General features: G+C 38.2%; 2 protein-coding genes across 2 annotated transcripts in view; both read left to right on the forward strand.

Moving 5' to 3' along the window:
- The first annotated feature begins 320 nt into the window (after positions 1–320).
- Positions 321–15,545, forward strand: ift56 (intraflagellar transport 56). The gene is made up of 18 exons (XM_014986203.2): positions 321–612; positions 770–913; positions 1,663–1,755; positions 1,876–1,990; positions 6,049–6,098; positions 6,220–6,365; positions 7,115–7,286; positions 9,019–9,093; positions 9,194–9,296; positions 10,069–10,124; positions 10,859–10,912; positions 11,015–11,078; positions 11,158–11,246; positions 11,404–11,484; positions 11,563–11,632; positions 13,018–13,124; positions 14,725–14,858; positions 14,993–15,545. Exons 1-18 carry the CDS (start codon positions 610–612, stop codon positions 15,102–15,104), a joined length of 1,668 nt encoding a protein of 555 aa, XP_014841689.1. The 5' UTR covers positions 321–609; the 3' UTR covers positions 15,105–15,545.
- A 484-nt stretch (positions 15,546–16,029) lies between these two features.
- ubn2a (ubinuclein 2a) overlaps positions 16,030–23,989 on the forward strand; it is a 36,523-nt gene continuing 28,563 nt past the window's right edge. Inside the window, exons 1-5 of the mRNA XM_014986196.2 lie at positions 16,030–16,993; positions 17,651–17,767; positions 18,988–19,089; positions 20,776–20,886; positions 21,502–21,608. Coding sequence (XP_014841682.2) covers positions 16,691–16,993; positions 17,651–17,767; positions 18,988–19,089; positions 20,776–20,886; positions 21,502–21,608 — 740 coding nt within the window. The 5' untranslated portion in view covers positions 16,030–16,690. The remainder of the gene's footprint in view (positions 16,994–17,650; positions 17,768–18,987; positions 19,090–20,775; positions 20,887–21,501; positions 21,609–23,989) is intronic.

Below are 23,989 nucleotides of genomic sequence, written 5' to 3' on the forward strand. Positions count from 1 at the left end.
TTCTTCATCTATACCAAAGTCAAAACAAAGAAGCGAAAAAAACTGAAGCTCGTGGTTGCTAAGCAACTAAGACTAAAACGCTGAAAAGTGAAGCGCAACATGAGATAGGCAAGCTATATTGGGTTTTCCTACAAAATATACCCCCTTTAAGTTATTAGGTTTTTAAAATTTTCATCGCTAAGCTGTTTGTATAACCTGCGCTGGATTTTTTTTTTGTATTTAACTTAGTGGAAATAACACAACAAGCAACTATGAAGCTGGAAAAGGTTTCTAAATGTTAAGCTATTTTTGTCGTGCTTTTAGCTTGAAAAGCTGTCGACGGAAGCTCCAACTTATGCCGGGGCCGTTAGAGCTTAGCTCATAGCGAGCTAACGTTACTAAGAAACGATTTAGCAAATCTGCTGCAAAGGATTGGAAGATGGCGATAATTTTCTGATTATATTTTGAGTTTTGAAAGTTTTATTTGATTTTCTTTTATAAGATATAACTTACTCAAAATTACAGCGATATATTTAAGTGGCGCGGAGGTGAACATAAGAGTGTTTTCCGTTACCGTAGTGATAAACAAGACTTGGCTAACACTGAGGTCCTCAAGATATACACCTCGAAATGGTGAGAAAACTTGTTTATGCTGTTAATGTTCGAGTGTAACTATCATGCAGGAGGGTTTATTCTTTGCATAAAATTAGTATTTTTTGGCATTGTCACATCTCCCTATAATAATTCGAGGATGACTATATGCGCTCATCATTAATATGGTTGTTGTCAGATTCTGTCACGCGTGAAGCCAGCTGTGGGAGAAGAGACACTGGAGAGCATCAGTGATAAAAAGAAGAAAAACAAAACCAAGGTCCCCAGTTTGGAGGAGTACCTTCAGCAGAGAGACTACCTGGGTGCCTTAACGTTGCTGGAGGTAATGCATCTCCCAGTGATAAAAAATAATGCAATAGACATTTGAAAAGATTTAAGTGGATTGATAGAAAATTGCAAACGTTTTTGCTGAAATAGTCATACTCCTTGACACTTTGTCACATAATAACTACATATTTTAATATATTTCTTCAGGATTTTATGCGATAGACAAACAGAAGCCCTTAGTAACTTTGGAGGAGCTGCACTATAGAAATTGATAATTCAGGTGGGAGAATGTTAACAGGACAGTGATTAGTTTTGTTCTCCCTAAATCTGACCTGTATGGAGATATGTCAAAACGAAAGACATTGCTGAAAGGAAAGCAAAAGAAATACTATTCATAGTTTTTCACAAAACCAAAACTGAACTTTTTAAATTACATCTAAGCTAAATACTTTGAATAATCTGTGGCAATGCGACTGAGGCGTTAAACATCCAGCTGTAAAGCCAGAGCTATTTTGCAAAGAAGAATGGGCAAAATTGTTTGTGTCAAAATGTGGTTTCCCTGTTTCACATTTATATTTGACTTCGTCTGTCACATTCAGCTCCTATAAAACACACTGAAGTTTGTGGAAGTAACCAGGCAAAATGTGTAAGATTTAAAGGCGTAAATGTAAATAACCTCCATAAAGACCCAAACTAAAAAGCTAAGCTCAAAGTTTTAGTTTAGCAATTACAAGACATTGTAGATCTTTTGTTTTTTGAAGAGATGGAATATCATTCTTATCTGAAAGGCTGTTTACTCTTCAGTTTCAGAGAAGCATTGGAGAAAAACATGAGAATGCAGACCTGTGGATTTGCTACTGTGCATTTCACCTTGGTGATTACAAGAGAGCCATGGAGGTAATTCTTTTCCCCCCTAAATTACTTTTTTTTATCAGGGCAAACAAGATGTATAGTAGATGTATACTTCTGTATACATAAGATCATTTTACTCACGGCTCTGACTACATGCTCTGACAGGAGTACAAATCTCTGACCAAGAAGCCGGATTGTCCTGCAGAGGTGTGGGTCTATCTGGGCTGTGCCCTGTTTTTTCTGGGGCTTTATAAAGAAGCTGAGGAGGCGGCGTCGAAAGGTACCGACTTCAGCAAAACTCTGTTAGCAAAATGTTAACTTTTGCTGAAATTTGTTTTTTAAGATCTTTTATTGTACATGTATGATTTAGCACAAAAATGCTGCACATACTTTTAGTTTAGTAGACATTCATAAAGAACAATGTTCAATGCAATCACTTATTTATAAAACATAGAGTCAGTTTCTGTGTGGAGGCTGCATGTTTTCCCTGTTCAGAAATGGGAACATGACACCAGGAATGTTCAAGAATATCTTGTGGTTGCTACAGACTTAAAGGATTTAGTGGGTTTTCTCTGGGTACTCCGACTCCCTCCAGCAGTCCAAATGCATACAAGTCAGGTTTATCAAAAATTAGCTTCAGATGAAGGAAGAGTGTACACGGTTGTTTTTGTTGTCTTTTTGTGGATCTGCACCAACAAGCCAGTGTCTATTGAACTCTTCTGCCACATTTTAGCCATTTTTCAATCTGCAGGTTGTTCTTTCTTTGCAGAGTTTTATTGGTTCATGATTGTACCTCCTACTTGCCATTATCCAACCGTACATCTTTGAAAAGCTGAAGTGGAGCCTCATGCTCAACCAACAAGAATGCACCAACCTCTTTTCCTCCCTGGGTTTCTGCTGTCTGAGACATTCACTTTTCAACTTACCATCATGGACTTTTGTCCTAATGAACTTAAAGGGCACCTATTGTGCAAAACTCACATTTTCCACTTTTTGTTTTCTTCCATTTGGATCTCAATTGCTTCTAAAAACAGCCCAATTGCTTAAAAATTACCTACAGCCATTTCTTGGCAATAAGTTAATGTTTTTTGGTGTTTGAAAAATGAGCCTGGTTATCTAGCAACCAAAGCGGAGCTCCATCACGTTCGGTTGGCTGATTTTGCAGCTGTATGCGTTGTACAATGGCTGCTGGAAAAGAAAAGTGTTTTGTTGTTGACTTATATCCAGAAACCACTTGCTGATTTCCTGTTGGTTGTGCAGGAGGCTCCACTTATGCTTTTCAAAGATGTACGGTTGTATAATTGCGCATCTGTTTGCAGCCATTTCCATGCAGGAGTATTAACATTGGATGGGGGGGCCGTGGCCAGCAGCAGTTTTTTTTTGCATTTAAAGTGACAAGATGCCCTAAAACAGCTCATTCTGAAAGGAGATGAAAATAGGAACAACTGATGAGACTGAAATCTCATTATCTAAGAAATATTTTGGGTAAAACATGTTTTCACCATAGACCTATCCTCACCGGTTTAAAGGAAACTTAATAAGTTACCTTTAAGGTACTTTGCTGTTTTCATCTGGATGATGAGGGTGACTCTTATGAATTCCCAGCCTCCCTCCTTTACCTAAAGTTTCAGAGAGCTTGGGTTAAGGTGAAATAGATTATTAGGAGCCTCCATGTCTTCATATCGGCTCATCTCCTGTTTTGAGTTAGACGTCATACCGTCAGATGAGGTCTGATAGACAAACTTTCATGGGTTTGTTTGTCTCTTCCAAACATTCCTTACTCCTTGCCGGTACTTGTCTGTTTCTAATCCCAATCTTCTTGCAGACTCCATAGATATCGTTTCTAGAGAAGGATAGTTCTCTAGAAATGAGAGAACTATTGTTAGACAATTTTTTTTCTTGAATGGATATAAACTGTGAAATAATGAAATATTTAGATGTTTTTCTACTTCCATGAAATCCATCAAAATGAAAAACTCCGGTAACACTTTATTTGAAGGGGGCTGAATAAGATTGTCATGACACTTTCATAAACATGACATAACACCTGTCAAGAACATGAATAAGCCTTCATGAATATTTATGACTGTTGTCATAAAGCGTCATTCGATAAATTATGACACTTTTATTACAAAGTTGACATTATTTGAAATGTCTTTGTTATGACAACTTGACATTAACCAAGAAATCATTACTGTTTAAACTTTACCTTTAATAACATAAAGTTACCTAATTTTTAAAGTGCAATCAATAATACTTTTATAACAAATTTATATCAGTAATAATTTCTTGGTTAATGTCAAGTTGTCATAACAAAGACATTTTGAATAATGTCAACTTTGTATTAAAAGTGTCATAATTTACCGAATGACGCTTTATGACAACAGTCATAAATATTCGTGAAGGCTTATTCATGTTCATGACAAGTGTTATGTCATGTTTATGAAAGTGTCATGACAGTCTTATTCAGCCCCCTTCAAATAAAGTGTTACCAAAACTCCTGCTGTTCTCAGTCTATAAACACACCATCTTTTCCCCCGATCTTCTCGGCCTCAGCAAAGGTCCAGACCATCAGGTCACGTCTGCACGTTTGTAGCCACCCACTGTTACCAACTCAGCAACTTTCTTGCTATATTTATTGACATTTCAGACAAAAAAATGGTATCGGCCAAAATCGGAATCGGCAAGTCAGACTTTTTAAAAATTGGTAAACTGCAATCGGTAGAGGTGTGCCGATCGATCGGTCACCGATCATAATCGGGCCGATTTTCGTGAAAAAGTGCATGATCGGTGATCGGCGATCATTGGCTCTTGTTGCCAATACCGATCATCTCATTTCCAGCCTGCCTGTGCAGCTGGTCTCCTCTTTCCTTCACTCTGCACAAACGCGCAGCAACAAATCCTAAGCGATGTGGAACTATAACGCACTGAGTGAATGGGGAAGTTTGCGTGTTGCGGCGGAAAATTGAAGCACGTCAAAATGCATCAACACAACGAAGCTAATACGACATAAAAACAATGCCATACTTGACAGAGTTTGGCTACATCGAGGCTCACTGCAGTAAAAAAGACACACGGAGGATCAGATAGCAGGTAAAGCAGCGCACTGCTACAAACACTCACCCGGATTAGCATGACGGTCAGAAAGCTAAACAAATAACCTGGAAAATTATTTAAGTCTTCGAGCTGCGATGTAAGACGCTGGTTCTGCTCTCGCTGTTGAACCGCTGCTACAGGTAGTAATATTTGACAGACGGAGCGCCGCTTCTGCTCCACCTGGTAGTGACTCTCACACCGAACCTCTGATTAAAGCTGCAGCATCTAACTTAAAAAAATAAATTTTACATATGTATTAAAACTTTCGCTGTCCTAACATGAGACAGGTAATCTCTAAAAAAAATAATCGATCTCCTCCCTGTTCTGCATAATTACTCCGCTCAGTCAGAAACAGCCAATCAGAGCTAGCAGTAATCAGCTAGCCGCCATGCTATCAGGAAGTATTCATTCAGTAACTCTGGATTGTTTATTGTAATGAAACCTGTTTTTGCCTTTGAATGTTAAGTTTTATACTTGAATTTTTTTGGCAATGTTGAGAGGTTTTATTTTGACTGTGCATTATTAAGCCTCTTCAGAGCCTTCATATGTTATCAGTCTGTTAAAGGTAGTATTATCAATAGCAGTACAATTTGCACAATGCCTGTTTTGTTTAGTTTTCTTCTTGAAAAAAGTTATTAAAAACAAGTTTTTGTCTAAATTAAGGTGAATTCATGGTTCCTTTTTCCACATAATGTAACCGGTAGTGTTTATGATTAAAAAAAAAAATAAAAAAAAATAATAATTATGTGATCGGTATCGGTGATCGGTATCGGTATCGGCAGGAAAAAACCTGATCGGCACATCCCTAGCAATCGGTGCACCCCAGTACTTACTCACGTTACCTTTGTCTGACATTAAAAATGTAAGAATGATCTGAAACATTTATATATGTGACAAAAAAAGCAAAACAAAATATAGTTGCTATCCACAAATTGATCATTAGATGTCAGCAAACAGTTCCTTTCATTTGTGTGAGTTAATATAAAAAGTAGTTTGACTAAATACAATTTCAGTCTCTTATCTGTCATCCAGTTCTCCATTATTTTCTAAGTTGCCCAATTTGTTTCCTCAGCAATGGAAGTAACCAGCTGGTAAACACCTGCCAGTGATGTTGTGATTTCCGTATAATAAAAGTTTAAAATGCTTCTCAGCCTCTAATGTGACTCTTGGAAACAAAAGAGTGATGCTTCCTGATGAGTCCTGTCTTTATTCACTAATCTTGTCCCCTCTCGCTCTCTGTAGCGCCGATGTCCCCTCTCCAAAACCGGCTGCTGTTTCACCTGGAGCACAAGGTTTAGCAGCTATAGCTTCTTTTTGGCTTCATTAAACAGACTTCTTAAAATGTATTCAGTTCACCCCAGTATTTGTGTTTTATTTTGTGTTTTGATCTCTTCCTGTAATGCTGTGTCTCAGTTTAAGGACGAAAAGCGACTGATGGCCTTCCACCAGAACCTGGAGGATGTGACAGAGGATCAGCTGAGCCTGGCCTCCATCCACTACATGCGCTCTCACTACGAAGAGGCTATAGACATCTATAAACGCCTTCTGCTGCAGAACAGGTCTGAACTTCGTCTGTCCTGTCACTCTGAAATTAGCTTCACAGTCCTGGTGCTCCAAAACCACCGTGGCAGATGAGAGGTTTTAATGCACCAGAGTTAGACTTCATGGACTTCACACATTATGGAGCAAAACTAAATTCACACCACTTGAACTTTTTCCTGTTTTGCTATGTGACAGAAACAGACTTCAATGTGCTTCATTGGGATTTTTCACAGCAGACCATCACAGAGTAGCGCAAAATTATGAAACAGCAGACAAATTTAGCATATTTTCAATACTTCTTAAAAGTAAAAGTCTGAAACTGTTGCACATTTATCCACATTTACTGAATCTAGTTATCACTTTTATTACTGCCACAAAAAATACTGGAAATTTACCATAATCACAATCAATTGTACGCAGTAAAAACTGCTCAGATTACAATCAATGCTAACTTATTATGCAATTACATTCATGCGTATCCATCCTCTCAGACTATGGAGAGGCTCATTCTTTTCCTCCCACCTCATAATAATACCGTTCATTGTGCTGGTCCATTATGCCAAATCCAAATAAAATATGTTGAAGTTTGTGGTTTTAAGGTGCCAAAACAAAAAAATGTGAATACTTTTACAGAGCACTGCAGCTTATATTAGCTTTTTAGATTCCTGTTTGAGCCGACATTATTCAAAGTTTAATCAGCATTTCGTCTTATCTTCTCCCTAAGCAGCGTATTTCTTTTCCCCCTCGCTCTATGCTGTGATTACAGAGATTACCTGGCTCTGAAAGTTTACGTGGCTCTGTGTTACTACAAGCTGGACTACTATGATGTTTCTCAGGAGGTTCTGGCCGTGTACCTGCAGAACATCCCGGATTCAACCATAGCGCTCAACCTCAAAGCCTGCAACCATTTCAGGCTGTACAACGGCAAAGCAGCAGAGGTACAAATGTTTCATCTACTAAACGTTGAGGAAGCTTAAAGGTGCAACTAACTAAATTTGGCAAAAGAAGTGAGGAAAATTAATGTTTGGTTGATTATTTCTTTGCTGTAACAAAGCTTTGTTGTAATAAATTATTTACTGCTTCCAAATCCTCTCTACTGAAGCCAAACATCTTATTCTTATACCTTTAAGTTTAAAGAAACAAGACATATTTCAATTTAATTATTTACTTCACAGTAGTGCCCAACAATATTAGCCTCAGTGGCATAGCATGCTTTTCAAAAGTGTGGGGTATACGAGTTGACTGATAAGAGATTGAGCTACTTTGACTAGGTCTATCGCTGAAAATCTGATGTTAAACTGCTAAATATTTTACATTGTAGCTTGAGAAATGTTGAAATACTACCTGAAATGTAAAAAGTAAACTTATTTGCATACTTAACTACTTAATATAATACAATATGATTATATTAAACTTTTGTTTTTCTCAAATCTTAATGTTTTGTTTTCTAATTTCTGCTGGTTGTGTTTGATTTTTCATCTGACCAGACAAAAACCAACTGTCTGTGATTGGCTTAAAGTTGCGAACACAGTTGTTTGCATGATAAAAAATGTACTTTGCATGTGAAAGTCACATCAAATGTTGCATGTTTTTTGACCCTAGTGGCTTTCCATACATGAGAAAGAAAGAGTTTATTGGACTCTGGGGGATATGTATTTAGCAAATGCTTGTGAGATTTAAATAAACACCACAAATCATTTGCTTACATAGATCTATACTCTGAAATCAGTCTCACTCCTTGCTCAGATTGAGTTTTTGAGCAAAACTGGAGGAAAAGTGAGGATGTTTAACCATCTCACAAGGAAACACGGAGGAGGATGTGACTCCTCCTCATGCATTTCATCTTCTTGGTGTGGCAGAAAGTCTCAATGTCCTTCCAGATTTCCTTCAGTTTCCTTGTTTTTCCAGTGACAGAGATTTTGTGCTGCAGCATGATACTCCCTCCACCAAAAACTGTTAACCATTGAACGAGAGGATGTCGAGTGTGACCAACATACTCAACTTTTCTGTAAATGTGGCACCATTTAAAGGGACATGAACAGGCTTTCCAACTCAACAAGTTTTATTACTTCAAAGAAAAAAAATGAACCAAACACAGATTTCCTACATTTTGTCTTAAGTTTATTAAATGTTCTTGAGCACGTTAAGAGTATTGTAGCGCAAAAATATGTATCTTTTGCATTCTTCTATCGTGTTCGAAATAAATAAATAAAACATGTTTGGACATGGGCTGCACAGTGGCGCAGTTGGTAGAGCTGTTGCCTTGCAGCCTGAAGGTTGCCCGGCCCCGGTCTTTCTGCATGGAGTTTGCATGTTCTCCCTGTGCATGGTGGGTTCTCTCTGGGTACTCTGGCTTCCTCCCACAGTCCAAAACATGACTGTCAGTGTGTGTGCATGGTTGTTTGTCCTGTGTGTCTCTGTGTTGCCCTGCGACAGACTGGCGACCTGTCCAGGGTGACCCCGCCTCTCGCCCAGAACGTTACCTGGAGATGGGCAGCAGCAACCCTCCTGACCCCACTGAGGGACAAGGGTGTTAGAAAATGGATGCTTGGACACAAACCTCATGCTTTATATATCTTTTATTAAATGATCATTGTAAATCAGCAGCTGTTCTTTTTTAATTGTTTACATCTTCCGTTTTATTTTGTGTGTTGCCTTTCTTGCTCTCAGGCTGAGCTGAAGAACCTAATCGACATCTCCTCCTGCTCCTTTGAGTTCGCTAAGGAGCTTATCCGACACAACCTGGTAAGCTTCCCATTATCTCCGGCTGCGAGCGCGGAGGACTGTACGGATACGTGCAGCAAGGCCAGCGCCTCCTGTCTTCCTAAACTGCTTTGTGCTGCAGGTGGTGTTCCGGGAAGGGCAGGGCGCGCTGCAGGTGCTGCCGCCTTTGATCGATGTGATTCCCGAGGCTAGACTCAACCTGGTCATCTACTATCTGAGACAAGGTGTGCACGCACATCGCAGCCATCTTAGAAGAAGACGCAGACTAGAGGATAAGATGCTGTTGAAAATAAAGGGTTTGGGAATGTTAAAATACGGCTGCAGAATAAAAATGTGAAATAGCCATCAAAAGAAATGACGTGACATGAACAGCTCAGGGAAAAAAATGTTAGAAATGTTCTGGCATCTGTTTGGAATAAAGAAGCTTTTTTCAATAGAAATGCACCGATCAGGCTGCATTTTGAGTTCTGACTTACAGTTTATTTTTCTAACCACTGTAACACAGAGGATGAGAAGAATCTGCTGCAGATTCCTACCAGCATTGGTTGTTTTGATTCTAATAGTAAAGATAAATGTTAAAGCATCAGAGCAGTTTTCTTAAACCTTTATTTGACTCACCACAGAGGGAGATCTTTGTTTGGATGCCTTGAACAAATACGGGGAAAATAAATTGATAAATTGTTCTGTTCTGCATTTCTGTTCTTAAATTTTGGCACATTTGTAATATTTCTTTCTTTACTACAAACCAACTCAGTGAAACTACTCCTGAAATATTTTCCTTTGATTAAGGTTGACGTTTTTGTATTTTATATTGCAGGGGATGTTGCACATGTGAAGATCCTCTGCCAGTCTTTGTTAATTCAGTCAGCTCTCGGCAATCATGTTAAATTAATTCTGTCTATGACTATTTTATTTTTTTGACTTGAACTTGTTTAGACTTTCTGTCTCTTTCTCAGAGAAGTCTGATACTGACATTCTCTGTTTTTGTATTTCTAGACGACGTCCAGGAGGCTTACAGCCTCATCCAAGATCTGGATCCCGTTACCCCTCAGGTGACAATCAATTTTAAACGTTTGAGTCTCTTGTTACTTAGAAATGATGGCACTATTTGTTTTCCAATTGTTTTCTCAGCTCTTATAGGAAAGAACATATCAAATAACCAAAAGAAATTACAAACACGATGTTCAATTCAGTCAGTTAACAAACATCATCGTATCTTAGTGCACTGTGTTTTATTAAGGCAAACGTTCATTTTAATGCTTGAGGATAATGTGCTGTTCACACTAAATGTTGTGAACATTTAGTTCACAAAAGCATTTATGTGACGTTTAATAAAATTCATTATCAGATCAGAAATTTTGTTCATACAGTTTGAAACAGGAATTTAAATTATTCTATGGTAAAATAAGTTATTTTAACTTGATATTGTGAGTAAAATAATAGATTTTTCTTGTATATAGTGAAATTATTATTTAGTTTTAAATTGCAGCATTAAGTTAAAACTCACAATTCAAGATTAATTAACTTAAAAAACAAAGTTTAGACAACTTATCTCTTGTTAAATCAACTTCATGAACTTTAATTTCTGAGTTAAAACCAAGACAACTGTCTTGTCGACTTAAATTACATTTTCAAGGCAGCAGGTTACTTTCATTTTCAAGCTAAACTAACTTCAGATGTACAGTGTACTATCAATGCACCAGGAAGACCCCCAAAAAATAATTATTTCTCATTTTTACAAATTCTCCTTCATATGCTTGATCTAATAATAATCTAATTGTGACAGGAGTATATTTTAAAAGGAGTTGTGAATGCTGCACTTGGACAAGAAATCGGATCAGTGAGTATTTCTGATCAGTTTTGTAAAAAGACCTGCATGCCAGTACATCTGACCGCTTTGCGTGTGAAACGACTGTAAGTTTTATGCTCCTGTATTTTGAAGAAGGATCACCTAAAAATCGCCCAGCGGTTTTTTCAGTTGGTCGGCGGCTCAGCTAGCGAGTGCGGTAAGCCAGATGAAATTGTCTCCAGTATTATTTTTGAAAGCCGGAATGTGTGAGCAGATTTTTCTCTCTTTCTTTGCAGATACTATCCCTGGCAGACAGTGCATGGCCTCCTGCTTTTTTCTCCTGAGACAGTTTGAGGATGTTCTCATATATCTCAACTCTATCAAGGTTAGTAGAGTATCTGTGCTGCTTTTGTGCTGCTATAAGTTGGATAAAGAAACCTGGTTATGAAGCATCACCTTGAATGAAAAGTGGTGCTGAAAGTGAATCTATTCTGGTTCATTTTATTTTGTTATGACAGCTGTATAAGCTTTTCTTTTTCCAGAGTTACTTCTACAACGATACATTCAACTTCAACTATGCTCAAGCTAAAGCGGCGCTGGGAAACTACAAAGAAGCAGAGGAGGTACTTTGATTGAGCCTTTTGCAGACGTCAATGGATTTTGCTGTGCTTTTTTGTGCTTATTTTTTTGTTCCCTTTCAGCTTTTTCTGCTCATTCAGAATGAAAAGATCAAGGAGGACTATGTTTACCTCAGCTGGCTGGCTCGATGTTGTACGTATAGAAGTAAAATTTGCAACGGTTCACTTAATCACAAATACAGAGCTTTCTCACATTCCTTCCATGTTACAGCATTGAACATCAGTTTGTTTGATTGTGATACACCAACAGAAAGCTGGGAAAGACTGTAAAGTAAAAGGAAGATTAGGAGTTTTGAGCATTTTGCAAATAGGCCCCGTTTCTCAGATACCGCTAAATAAAATCCAGTGCCAGTATAAATCTGAGGTTTTTGAGAGAACATTATGCAACAAACATCAGACTTCACAGCGGTAAAAAGCTAACTTTAAGCCAAGTAGGGAACACAGCAAACTCTGGGAGGAAAAACTAGATGCTGGTGGCAGCATCATGCTGCAGTGACACTCAGCATGTTTAAATCCAGAACGGCATTATGATGGCATACATCAGGTTTTCTGCAACCCGCGGCTCCATTCTCTGCTCTTTGGCTTCTCCATTGTGGCTCTTACAAAGCCAAAAAGAAATGGACATTTTATGAGTTTTTTCATAAGTTCTTAATATCTGCAACAGGCTTTTAAAAGTAAATAGCTTCAAACTATGCTACCTATTTATCAAAAAGGCTCACCTCATTCTACAAAATAGTTTTTTTTTCTTTTGTCAGAAAATAGAAATAAATTCTTGTTTAATTTTGTTAACTTTCATAATAAAACATTTTATTAGTGCATGATTAGAAAATTTTTTATTTTGTAGCAAAAGTGGCTTTTCTCTGGTTCAGTTTAAAGCATCCGGTCAAACCTGGACCTAAATTAGTTGGAGAATCTGTGGTTTGACTTTAAAATTGATGTTCTTAGATGTTCTCCACCCAATCCGACTGAACTATTGTCCCCTCCACGTCACAGTTATTCACTACTTTGTGTTGGTCTGTCACATAAAACCCCAATAAATTATAATAAGCAAAAAAAAGATGTGAAAAGGAAAATAATGCTAGTTCAATTTCTTTACTGAAAACCTCTTAAATGTGTCAATTCGCTTCAGATTTGCTTGAGCTCAGATTTTTACAGACAGATTATCTTAAATTTTCCTTTTGAATGCGGGCCTGACTCAGATGCCTTAACTGAATGGGGAATCACATCTGAGAGCTCTTGTATGCTGGTTCACTGTGGCTTGGATCTGAATCTAACATCGCTGCCAGATTTCTAGCCTCAGGCCTGCATCGAATTTAAGCTCCGTCTTTCACTCTGCTGATGTTACACTCAGCAGAAGGAATGGATATCTTCACTGGGGCATTTTCCTTCTTCTCCTGGCCTAATTTACAGCAGTAAAAGCTGCTCATGGCCTCCAATATTTCCCAAATTTGAATCTTCATAAGCTGAGGCTGCCTGTGAGCGACGGATTGTTGAACTCACTGATCTTATTCCTGTCAGACATAATGAACCAGAAGGGCCAGCTTGCCTGGGAGCTTTATCAGAAAATGGGCACTTCCTCTGATTCCTTCAGTATGCTGCAGATGATTGCCAACGACTGCTACAAGGTAACACCCTCCTCTTTCTTCTTGCCTTGTCTTATTCCTAAAGGAGAACTTAATAAGAGATACTCTTGAAATTTCCTTTAAGGTCAGCTAAAGGAGCAGTTTTATGTAAAAAATTATTTTTGCTTTGAGCAATTTTATTCTGTATTTTTTTTCTTTTTCCAAAAAGACATGACTTTTTTGAGCTTAATAATGTCATTTCCTCTGCAAAAAATTACCTGGAGTGTTGCCTTGATTCTTTTATGCATATTTGATAAATATAAATTGAGCTCCTTCAGACTAGCCAGCAGTAATTAGCAAACACCTGGTGAAACTGCATTTGCTGAGCTCATTATTCAAGCTCCTTCTCAGTGAAAGGAACTTGAATAATGTGAAAATGTTGTTAAAGGGTTAATAGAGGAGCCATGTTGTGACGATGTCATGGAGTTTTTAAAGAGACAGAGGCCCAGTTTTAAGGAATTAAATTACAATGTAACATTTCTCTTCAGTATATAACATTTTTAAGGTAAAAAATATATTGCTTTACTGATGATATGTTGCAAAGCTTTCTGTTCGTGGAGCGGTGCATAATTTTCATCAGGATCGCAACTAATTTAAATTACAGCATCATCTCCTTGGCCCGTGTCCAGTGTTGTGAAAAGTGTTTGGCCTCCTTCACATTTTTATTGGTCACACTTAAATGTGTCCCAACATCAAACCAATTTTAATATCAGGCACAGATAGCCTTAGGGAATACAAGATGCTGTTTCTAACCGATGATTTAATTCTTTAAGGTTTTAAAAAAAAGCTATACATGCCAACCTGGCCCTATGTGAAAAAGTAATTGCCCCATAAACCCAATAACTGGTTCTGCCTGCCTTGGCAGCAACAGCAGCCATCAAACATTGGCAAAGAGCCTTCCATGTTGGCCCACTCTTCCTGGCAGGATTGTTTTTCTGCAGCTACATCAGTGGGTTTGGAGCATGGTTAAGGTCATAACAGCAGTCTGATATAAAGCTGCAGTATGTAACTGCTTTAAAAAAGATGTGACTGTGTAATATGAGACAGATAATCTGTGAGAACAACAAACTCACCTACCACCTCCTTGTGTTCCTACTGCCATCTGCAGAATTGCAATCACTTGCTGAGAAAAAATGGTTCTGCATTTATATTTAGCTTCCAGTAACCCTGAAGAAGTTTTATGTTTACTTCAAATGACCTGAAGAAAGCATTTCTCATTGGACGACAATTAGGAAGAACTGATGGATGACTCAGAATTTAACTTTACATATAAATGTTTCTTCTTTTTTTTCATTTTTATTTTTTTATTTTGACATGTACTTTAGCACATCAAGCTCAACAGATACAAGTGGTATTTACCAAAAAGTACAAAACAGCCCAATTCAAGCCATCAGTTTGAAACATCGACTTATAACCAATCGATATCCCAAACAGAAATAAGACAAGACCAAAAACAAAACAGAAATAAAATAAAAAATTGTCTTGTGTAATTGTTTTCAAGGCGTTTTTCCATCTCTGAAAAAACTTGTCAGCATTCCCATATACCAATGTTTCTAAAGCTGGACTTTGCAGATCAGATCATGGTGGCCATGTGTTGTTTCAGATGGGCCAATTTTTCTATTCTGCCAAAGCATTTGATGCCCTGGAGAAGCTGGACCCAAGCTCCAATTACTGGGAGGGCAAAAGAGGGGCATGTGTCGGCGTCTTTCAGCTCATACTGGCAAACAAGGAGCCCAAGTATGTTATTCTCTTCCTTCTGCAGTGATTTTATCGCCTTTTCTCTTGCTGGAGTGGGTGTGATGTAATTTAAAATAAACATGATGCATTTTTGATCCAACCTTGTTTCCTTACATATCCTGTTTGCTCTGCAGGGAGTTACTCAAGGAGGTTTTACTCCTCCTGGAGAATTCAGCAAACCTTCAGGTTGAATACATTATCAGGATCCTGAGAAAGTGGGCCAAAGACAACAGAGTCCTCCTCTAATGACACCGAGGGAAGGCTAAGTGTGTCACATGAATGGATCTAGAAGGAAAAATGGTTCACTGTCTGCTACATTGTAGTGATTAAATACATGCATACTTTGATTATTTTTTCCCCTTAATGTAATATCATTTATGAGATATGACTTGCTGAAATAATCTTTCTGGTCTGTAATATTTTTTATGAATGTCTGTTATTTTTTTTCTTGCTCAAACCTAATTTTCAGGAAAACATGGATACTCAAATCTCTGAAACAGAGGAGGGAGGAAGATCTTCCTCAGACTGGCGATAGAGTGTGTTAACACGTTTTGTTGATATTGTTTGTTTAATGAATACAACAAAATTATTTTTGTTGCTTAAAGTACTCTATTTTCCATATGTAAATAAACAATAGGATTAGAGTTTAATATGTGCACATTTGTTAATAAAAAACGAAACATTTAACATGTCCTAATTTTTTCACATGACTGTTTATGATTAAGTTTAGGGGTAAATATGTTAAATCTAATCTCTTGGTTTCACAGTGCCAAGGATAAAAGGAGTAAGATGACTCCAAAATAATTTGACTTTGCAGTTGTGGTGTTAAACATTTGAGAGCATTTAGAAACTAAAAATTTTTTTAAAAACCATCGAAAATAATTTAAAAAAGAAACAACAGGCCATGCAGTGGCCCACCTAAACCAACTTTAATGGGTGTTTTCTTGATAAAGCCAATTATGTAAAATCTGAAAATGAACTTCTTTATTTAAAATTGAGTCTGGGAGGACTTGTTTCCTTATATTTGGGGACTAATTGGACATTAAACTAGAAACTAAAAAGTTTCACTAAAGGATTTTGCAACAGGTTTATATCGACTTGGTTTCTGCCTCAAGAGAACCCAACATTTATTTGTAAATGTAAACGTGGTTTGTTGCATCATTAGGGGTGTTCATCAGGAGGTTACTGTAAATACTTTTGCTTTACTAGTTCTTTATTTTGGAATTCGAGTTTAAGGTTAAGAAAAAAAATTCCCATTCAGCTTTGTTATGTTTAGACGAAAAGAAAAGCATCTAATGAAGGCAGTTGATCTCGGCATTAACAGCCAAGCATGTACTCCACGTATCCCACTGCCTGTCCTTCCTGCAGACACTTTATAAAGGTCAGATTAGTGCTCAGAGTGTTGTTATTATCGCCTGTTGTGGCGGGGGGCGGGCTTACGAGCCGCTGTGCGCTGATTGGACGTGATGCACTCCCCTGTGGCACATGGTTCCGTTTTGTGTGTACGCGCATGCGCAGCGACCCCTCTCCGCTGATATTTTATTTACTCCCGAAACCCAAGATGGCTCCTGTGAATGTCTCAGCCCCATAGCGAACCGAGGATGAGAGTAGCTGCTGAAAAAACAACTTTCCCTCGACCGTCGCATCCCCTGGAGTTCAATCCGTATGCTGCGGAGGAGGCTCTAACGCCCGTCTAGGCCCCGAGCAGCCGTCGGAGCTCCGCGGAACCTTCTTCAATCCACCAATTTGGAGTAGTTTCGCGAAGTAGCTCTTCTCGGCGTCGCTGTCTGTCCTGAGCGAGGTTCAGGCAGGCGGGCAGGCAGCTCATCCTAATGGCCGAACCGAGAAAAGTGCAGTTTGTCACCCTGTCGGCCTTCGCAGCTGGAACAGCCGCGGAGTCTAGGAAACGCCGGCTGGATGAGGAGGCCGACTTCAACTTCGACAGAGCCGGGGAGGATGAGGCAGGCGGCGGGGCAGGAGGCAGCGCCAGTAACGGTCGTCTCGGTAAAACCGGCGACAGGGACAAGGCTGCTGCCGAGAGGAGGGCGACCGTGCGGCTCAACCTGTCCCTGTCCGAGCCCGACGAGCGAACCTCCGCCGAGTTTAATTATGGCGAACTCATTCAGAACCTCCAGGTAGGTTCCTCCGCTTTCACTCTTGGCGGACCGTGGGAAACTACTGCCGGAGTTATTTTACACCTCTTGGAAGTGTTTATATGGACGTGTCATAGTAAGTTAAATGGGGGGAAGTGCACCTTGTCCTTCCGTGGAATAGCGTGGCTGAAAGTGACCATTAGTACAAGCTCAACACAAAGGCAGCAGCTGTCCACTCCGTGCAGCTTTTCAACTTTAGTAGCGCTCTGCAGATTGTAGTGTATGTAACAGCGCTATCTCCTCCTGGTTGTTTAACGCATATAGTGTATGTCATGTTGCTACCTGTGTCCTTTTCACTCAGACTTGCCCAGCAACAGCCCAGTCACTCAGCCATTATGGCACTTGGAAATGCCACATGCAGTTTGGCCCTCTGGCAGCGATGAGACAGAGATGGGGGAGCATTGTTGATGAGCTGGGGACGGAAACACGTTTTAACTGTGTTCAAATCTGGATGATAAAGTTATTTAATATGAAAGTAAAATAAATTAATAAATAAATAAAAAGCCTGCTACTCACAATTAAGTGCACATCAAATTAGAAGCTGCTTATTTGGACACCAAAGCGTTATTTGACTGCAGTTCAGTTGTTTTAGGTATTGAGTTTCTTGATCCTATTTCCGTTTTTCAATGTTTATTTCAGACTAAAAGTAATCTTCCAAGTCTGACCTCCTCCGTCAACCGCTTCAATGATGATGATGAGGAGGAGCGTGAGCGGCTTGAGGTCGAAGCCCTGGCAAAAAAGTTTGAAAATAAATACGTAAGTCATTATTTATCATTATTTGCTGACGCACCAATTAATCCACCACAGATTGAAATCAGCCAGATTTTTTTAGACTGACTTTTACTTGATCAAACTTAAGAAAGTCTGATTCTTTTTCTTTATTATTAAATGCATGAGAGCTTTAAAACTGCATGTACTTTCATGCACTTTTCAGAGTTGATTGAACCCCGAACACTCTGGGATAACATATAAAAGGAGATCATTTTGAAATTTCTTTACTTTCTATAAGATTGTTGTGGCTGGACTTTTAAAACACAGAGAAATAGAAAAAAGTTGTTTTTTAACCAGTTTTGAAAACATGTGTTTTCAAAAGTTAGAAATACTTTAATGCTTGACTCTAAAGAAACAAAACATTGGAAATGTTTTGAATATTCTTTTATGCTTTAGTCGTTGCTTAGCAACAGACTCAACAGAAACAGAAGGATACTCATGCAAAACATGAACTTGGCTAATTATTGAATATTATAAACTTTATGCTTTACACTGAAAATAATGCTAATATTTTCATGCATACAGCTCTGTAAAAAATTAAAATAACCACTTAAAATGATCATTTTCTCTGATTTTACTATTTTTAGGTAAATGTTTGAGTAAAATTAACATTGTTCTTTTATTCTATGAACTACTGACAGCATGTCTCTGAAATTCCAAGCAAACATTTAGTATTTATTTGCAGAAAATGAGAAATGTTCAAGATAACAAAAAAAGATGCAGAACTTTCAGAACTCAAATAATGCAAAGAAAACAAGTTCATATTCATTTAGGGACAGCAGTACTAATGTTTTGACTCAGGAAGAGTTCAGAAATTAATATTTAGTGGAATAACCAGGAGGCTTTCAATGTGGTTCTGTGCAGTGGTCTCTTAAATGTTTTCAGAGCTATATATATATATATATATATATATATATCTACTTAACATGGGCTACACACTTTAGACATGATCTTTATTCACGTTATAAAAAACTCTGCTTTTCCAGCAATAATCCAACAACAACCTTAAATGGAAATGATATTCCACAATTTTACTGTCTTCATACAATAAAGTAAGCGATCACAACACAAAGGTCAAATAGCTGTGATAAACAAATGTTTGTGTTTCCTGAATAAAAAGAAAAATATTTTCATCCGTGTGAAATCCATGAAATTTAAATACCAAACATCGTACTGTCTGGTGAATCTTTCTTTTACATGTCCAGGGTAACACGGGTATGAAGAAGAGAAAAGACCGGATGCAAGATCTGATTGATATTGGGTTTGGTTATGATGAGACGGACCCATTTATAGACAACTCTGAAGCTGTAAGTACTTCCACTTCATGGCATAGGCATATTAAACTGCTGCGTATGGTCCACCCGGCAGCAGGGGGCAGCCAAGAGCATGCTAATTATCAAGCCGGATTTATAAATTCACGAGTTGTTAATGTTTATGAAAAGCAGTATTCAGTTTGATTGTGAGGGTGCACCAATTGATTGGCTCCGATTTCCTTAATTCATGGCTGCTGTCATATTAATGTAAGTGCTTTGAGGGAGGGAGGGTCTTGCTGTAACTCCAATATGATTGGTGTGTTCACGTATTGTCGCCTAAGACTCCATTAACACAGGAAAAAAGTTGCTAGATTTGTTGCTAGTTGCTATTTTGAAAAGAAAAGTCACTGAAGGAAACTGAAAACTTGCTAAATATAGTGACAGAGTTGCTAAATCAGCAACAGTGGGGTGACTATAGTTAATCGCACAAGTGAAAAAGTGACCTGGTGGGCGAGTCTGTCAGTCATCTTCTCTCACTGCAGAGCAAAAGGAGACAATGGCTGATTTTTAGAGCTTTTTCACAGTAGATTAGGTTGATTTCACATGTAATTATCTTCCAATATTACAAAACTAGAAAATCTGTCCGATTTATCGGTGCACCCCACTGCATTTGCTGTGTCCTTGATTTGATTTATTTATTTCAAACAGGTTTTTAAAAACAAGAAGACAACAATCAGTAGGACTGAGAAAACATGTGCTTACTTAACCAAGAACAAAATAATTAGCTTAGCACTGATTTTCTCTTTGGAAAGCAGTAGGAAGAAGTGAAGACTTGTTTAATCCCACCCCTTATCTCAATTTAATGAAATATATTACTTATCGACTCAATAATTATCAAAAATTTGTAATTAAAACCATGTTTTAATATTCTGATGCCTTTTCAATATATAAATAAATCTATATCGCATAGACAAAATGGTTATAACTCATAACAAGACAAAATCTACGGCTAGTAATAATGACATTTTTAAATAACAACTGGACATACACCACCAGAAAAATAACCAACTCTTTGCCATTGTACACCCTATAAATTCTTCTTAATCTGTGTTTTGGATGCTCAGCTGCTGACTTGTGTTGAGGTATGCATCCTCCTCCTTCTTATTAAATATGCATCTGATGTTTAACAACATTGCGCTCACAGACTTCGAGCGCTAGGCTAAAGATAGCCTGATGTCCCTGTTACAACCAACCTGAGACTGAAGTTAAAAACAGATCTATATGCTTCATGGATTTTCAGTGTTTTTTCTTTCCCCTGATGGTGTTTTATGCTCAGTATTCAGCTGTTATAGCTGAAATTATTCCACATCCATTGAGTCTGTGCCATTAAATGAGGTTTGTTTTGGTATTTTATCTGCTTTTGCAAATCGCCAGCACCTCTTCGACTCTGATTTTCTTTGTTTTGATTCATGAAGGGGGGGAAATGTTTTTGCATGTAGCCTGGGGATGTTATAATCCATGTCAGATCTTTATTTACTCTGCTGCTCCATTCATTTTTGCTGACCAGCAGAGGAGCAGAGGCTGCTTTTGTGAGATGCTAACAAAACACATTATCAGTTACTCTGATGTTTTTAAATCTGCGAACAGCGTTACAGTGTTTGTTGTGCAAGTGGGGTTTTTGTTTACTGCAGTCCTGTGAACTTAACGCCACAAACTGTCTTCCATTGTTATTCTTCCCAGTATGATGAGCTGGTGCCTGCGTCTCTGACCACAAAGCTCGGGGGATTTTACATCAACACGGGCACGTTGCAGTTCAGAGCGGCCTCTGACTCAGAGGGAGAGGAGGACAAGGTGAGACAAGTCAAACACAAGCTTAGCTGTACATGGAGAATTCAACACAGTCGTTCTGGAAACCCGGTTTGTTTGTCTGTTTGTTTGAAAGGAGAATAAAATCACGGTGAAAGGAAGGTACGTGGTGTTTTAATTGTAGGGTTTCGCCATGCAGTCGGACGCAGTGGGATGCCGTCACTCTGGCAGAGTCAGTTAAAATGCCTCCCAGTGGCAGGAAGCCAGGTGTGGATGAAGTCCAGCCTCAGATGCTGTAGGTCAGGGGGGTCAAACTCAGTTTCATTTTGGGCCAGATCAAAAAACTGGATGTTCTTAAAGGGCTGTTTGTGTCAGAATGCACAGATAAAACCCATTAAATTGCTAAAATATTAATAAATAGCTGCTTCAGGGTTCAATATGTGTTGAAGAGAAATAGTGAACATCTTTCCAACCTGATCAGCGTCTGGTCATTGTGGGCCTGTTGTGCAGCAGATTGGGTTAGTGATGGTTACTTCTTTTATTCAGTACTGTGATGAATCACTTCCATCTCTGTCGGGTCAAAGAAAAGAAGGACAGTGGAGATTTTCCCTCTACTTTCTTCTCTTCGCTGTATATAAAAATGTCATTTATCTGTTCCAGAAGCTGAACAATGATAAGGAGCAGGCGATGAAGAAGAAGAAGAAGAAGAATGAAGTGAACTGTGTGGAAGAGAAGAACCTGAAGATGAATAAAGTAACTAAACAAGGGTAAGAACTGTTTATCTAATGCGTTCAAACAGGACATCATAGGGACCAAACGCTTATAAGTGATGATATAATGTTTCTAAAGAAATCAATGAAGGAAGCTTGGAGAACGATCTAATAAGTTAATTTATTTCTTTTTTGTTGCTGATTTGTGTCTTCAAATGTCGCCACAGTGGAAAAGGGCGTGGAAAATAAAAATACATTTTTTCTCACTGTGAAGTTTAATCAAACCAAACTTTTCTTGTTTTAGGTCAGTCAGAATTATCAAAATGATTTCTATTTGCTGGAAAACTTAACGAGAATTTCTTTTCCTGTATTTTTTTTTAGCTTTCTTCAGAAGCAGGAGTTTATACACAGCATGACTGCTGTCTCTTTAAACAGCGAGGGAAAGCCCAGATGATGATGATGATGTCATCACTTTAGAAACTTCTGATAGGTTAATTGACACATTTGAGTCACTTGGAGGCACACCCGTGGATGCATTTTAAGGAACACACCGTTTTCTGGTTTCTCACGGCTGGAAATGTGAAATAAACACGTCAAGGTATCAGGAAGAGAATTGTCTGGTTCATCCTTGGCAACAATTTCTTGGTCATTTGTAGCAAAAGATGGATCTGCAGCTAAGAAAACATCTGTTTTTTAGCTGTTTTTGTAGATTTTCAACATGTGAACATCTCAGCCCTTTCTATTTAACTTAACATCAATACAGTTTGGAGCTAATCTGTTTGTTTTTTGGATTAACCAGTTAATCCAAAAAACAAACAGATTGTTTTTTATTTTACAGATTTTGAACCAGGTGAAGCTAAAACTACTTGAGGAATTCTTGGTTGAACATAATTACAAATATATATTTTTTAAATCTTAAATGCAAAATGTATACAGCTCTGGAAAAAATGAACCGCACTGAAAACCTCCTGGTTATTGAACCAAATACTGATTTCTGAACTCTTCCTGAGTTAGTATTGTTGTTTCTAAATGAATATAAACTTGTTTTCTTTGCATTATTTGAGGTCTGAAAGCGCTGAATCTTTTTCATTATTTTGACCATTTCTCATTTTCTGCAAATAAAAACTAAATTTTTGCTTTGAATTTCAGAGGCATGTTGTCAGTAGTTCATAGAATAAAGAACAATGTCCATTTTATTCAAACATAAACCTATAAGAGTAAAACCAGAGAAACTGATCATTTTAAGTGGTTATTTTTAATTTTTTCCAGATCTTTATATATTTGTACAGCTTTAGCTTAATTGCTGCTCTAAGTGTGTTATTCTTGCAACACATGGCCTTTTTTGAGTCTGTACACTCCAGTTAATGATTAATTAATTGCTAATTTAGTTGACAATTATTTAATCCCATCAATAGCTTCAGCCCTAGTAGAAACATTATGAAACCTTTACCTAATGAGTATGTTTGTTTAGCTAAAACAGCTTGTTGAAATAACTAGAAAACAGTTTTTTTTGTCTCAGGCAGCTATTCTGCACATTGGCATTAATTCTTTCCCTTAAATGGACCTTTGTTTGAAACTCTGGATGTTATGTGGGCCGGTGCAGATGCACACTGTTCCTTCGGTTGGTTCTTTTGACCCGACGCTCTCTGACTTGCTCCTCTGCTGCTCATGAATGCTGACTGAGGCTCGCTCTGAGCTGCTGCGACAAGCCAGCCACCTTCAGGAAAATTCTCTATTATCCACACTTAAATATGCTGAATACTCTGAGACGCCAACACTCTGAAAACATCTTCTAAAAATAGCAGCAGCCATTGTGGTGGTGCCATTACGAAACAGATGATATTATATACGTGTGTGTCAGAGAGACGGATCTTTGAACGCGCGCTGCGCGCTAATCCCCCACATTCCCAGTAGCTCTCTGCTTTCTCCAGGCCTCTCGGTTGCTTTTGTCAGCGTGTGCTGAGTTCTCGGTGCGAACGCGCGTTTCTTATCAGGACGTCTGAGGTCAGCTGGTGTTTGTTAAAATTTCACAAGGAAAACTGCAGCAACTCGGTTGTCAGACTACACAATAGCCACTCAGATATCATGGTTTGCTCAGGGATTGAAACGGGGCTTGGTGTTGCTCACTTGTGGGTGTTTTCAGCAGGAGACTTAACTTTTTAAATGGAGCTAAGATCCAGTTTGACAGCTCTCTGCCTTTTATACATGAAAAGTAACACACCGGCATAAATTAATGAAACAACTGTTACACGGTTAGGCATAAATTTGGAACAAAATATAGCATAAAAGTAGGGCTGAATCATGACAGTCAACAAATTTAGTGATGGATTAAATGTTAACTGGACAATACAGACTCAGACTAATTTCTGAAAGAATAGAGACAAAACTGTACAAAAACATCTATATTTTATATTTAACTTAAGAAAAAATACTTTGTA

This window comes from Poecilia mexicana, unplaced genomic scaffold (genome assembly GCF_051168715.1).
Source record: "Poecilia mexicana isolate PSO_F unplaced genomic scaffold, ASM5116871v1 scaffold_1, whole genome shotgun sequence".
Lineage (NCBI taxonomy): Eukaryota > Metazoa > Chordata > Actinopteri > Cyprinodontiformes > Poeciliidae > Poecilia > Poecilia mexicana.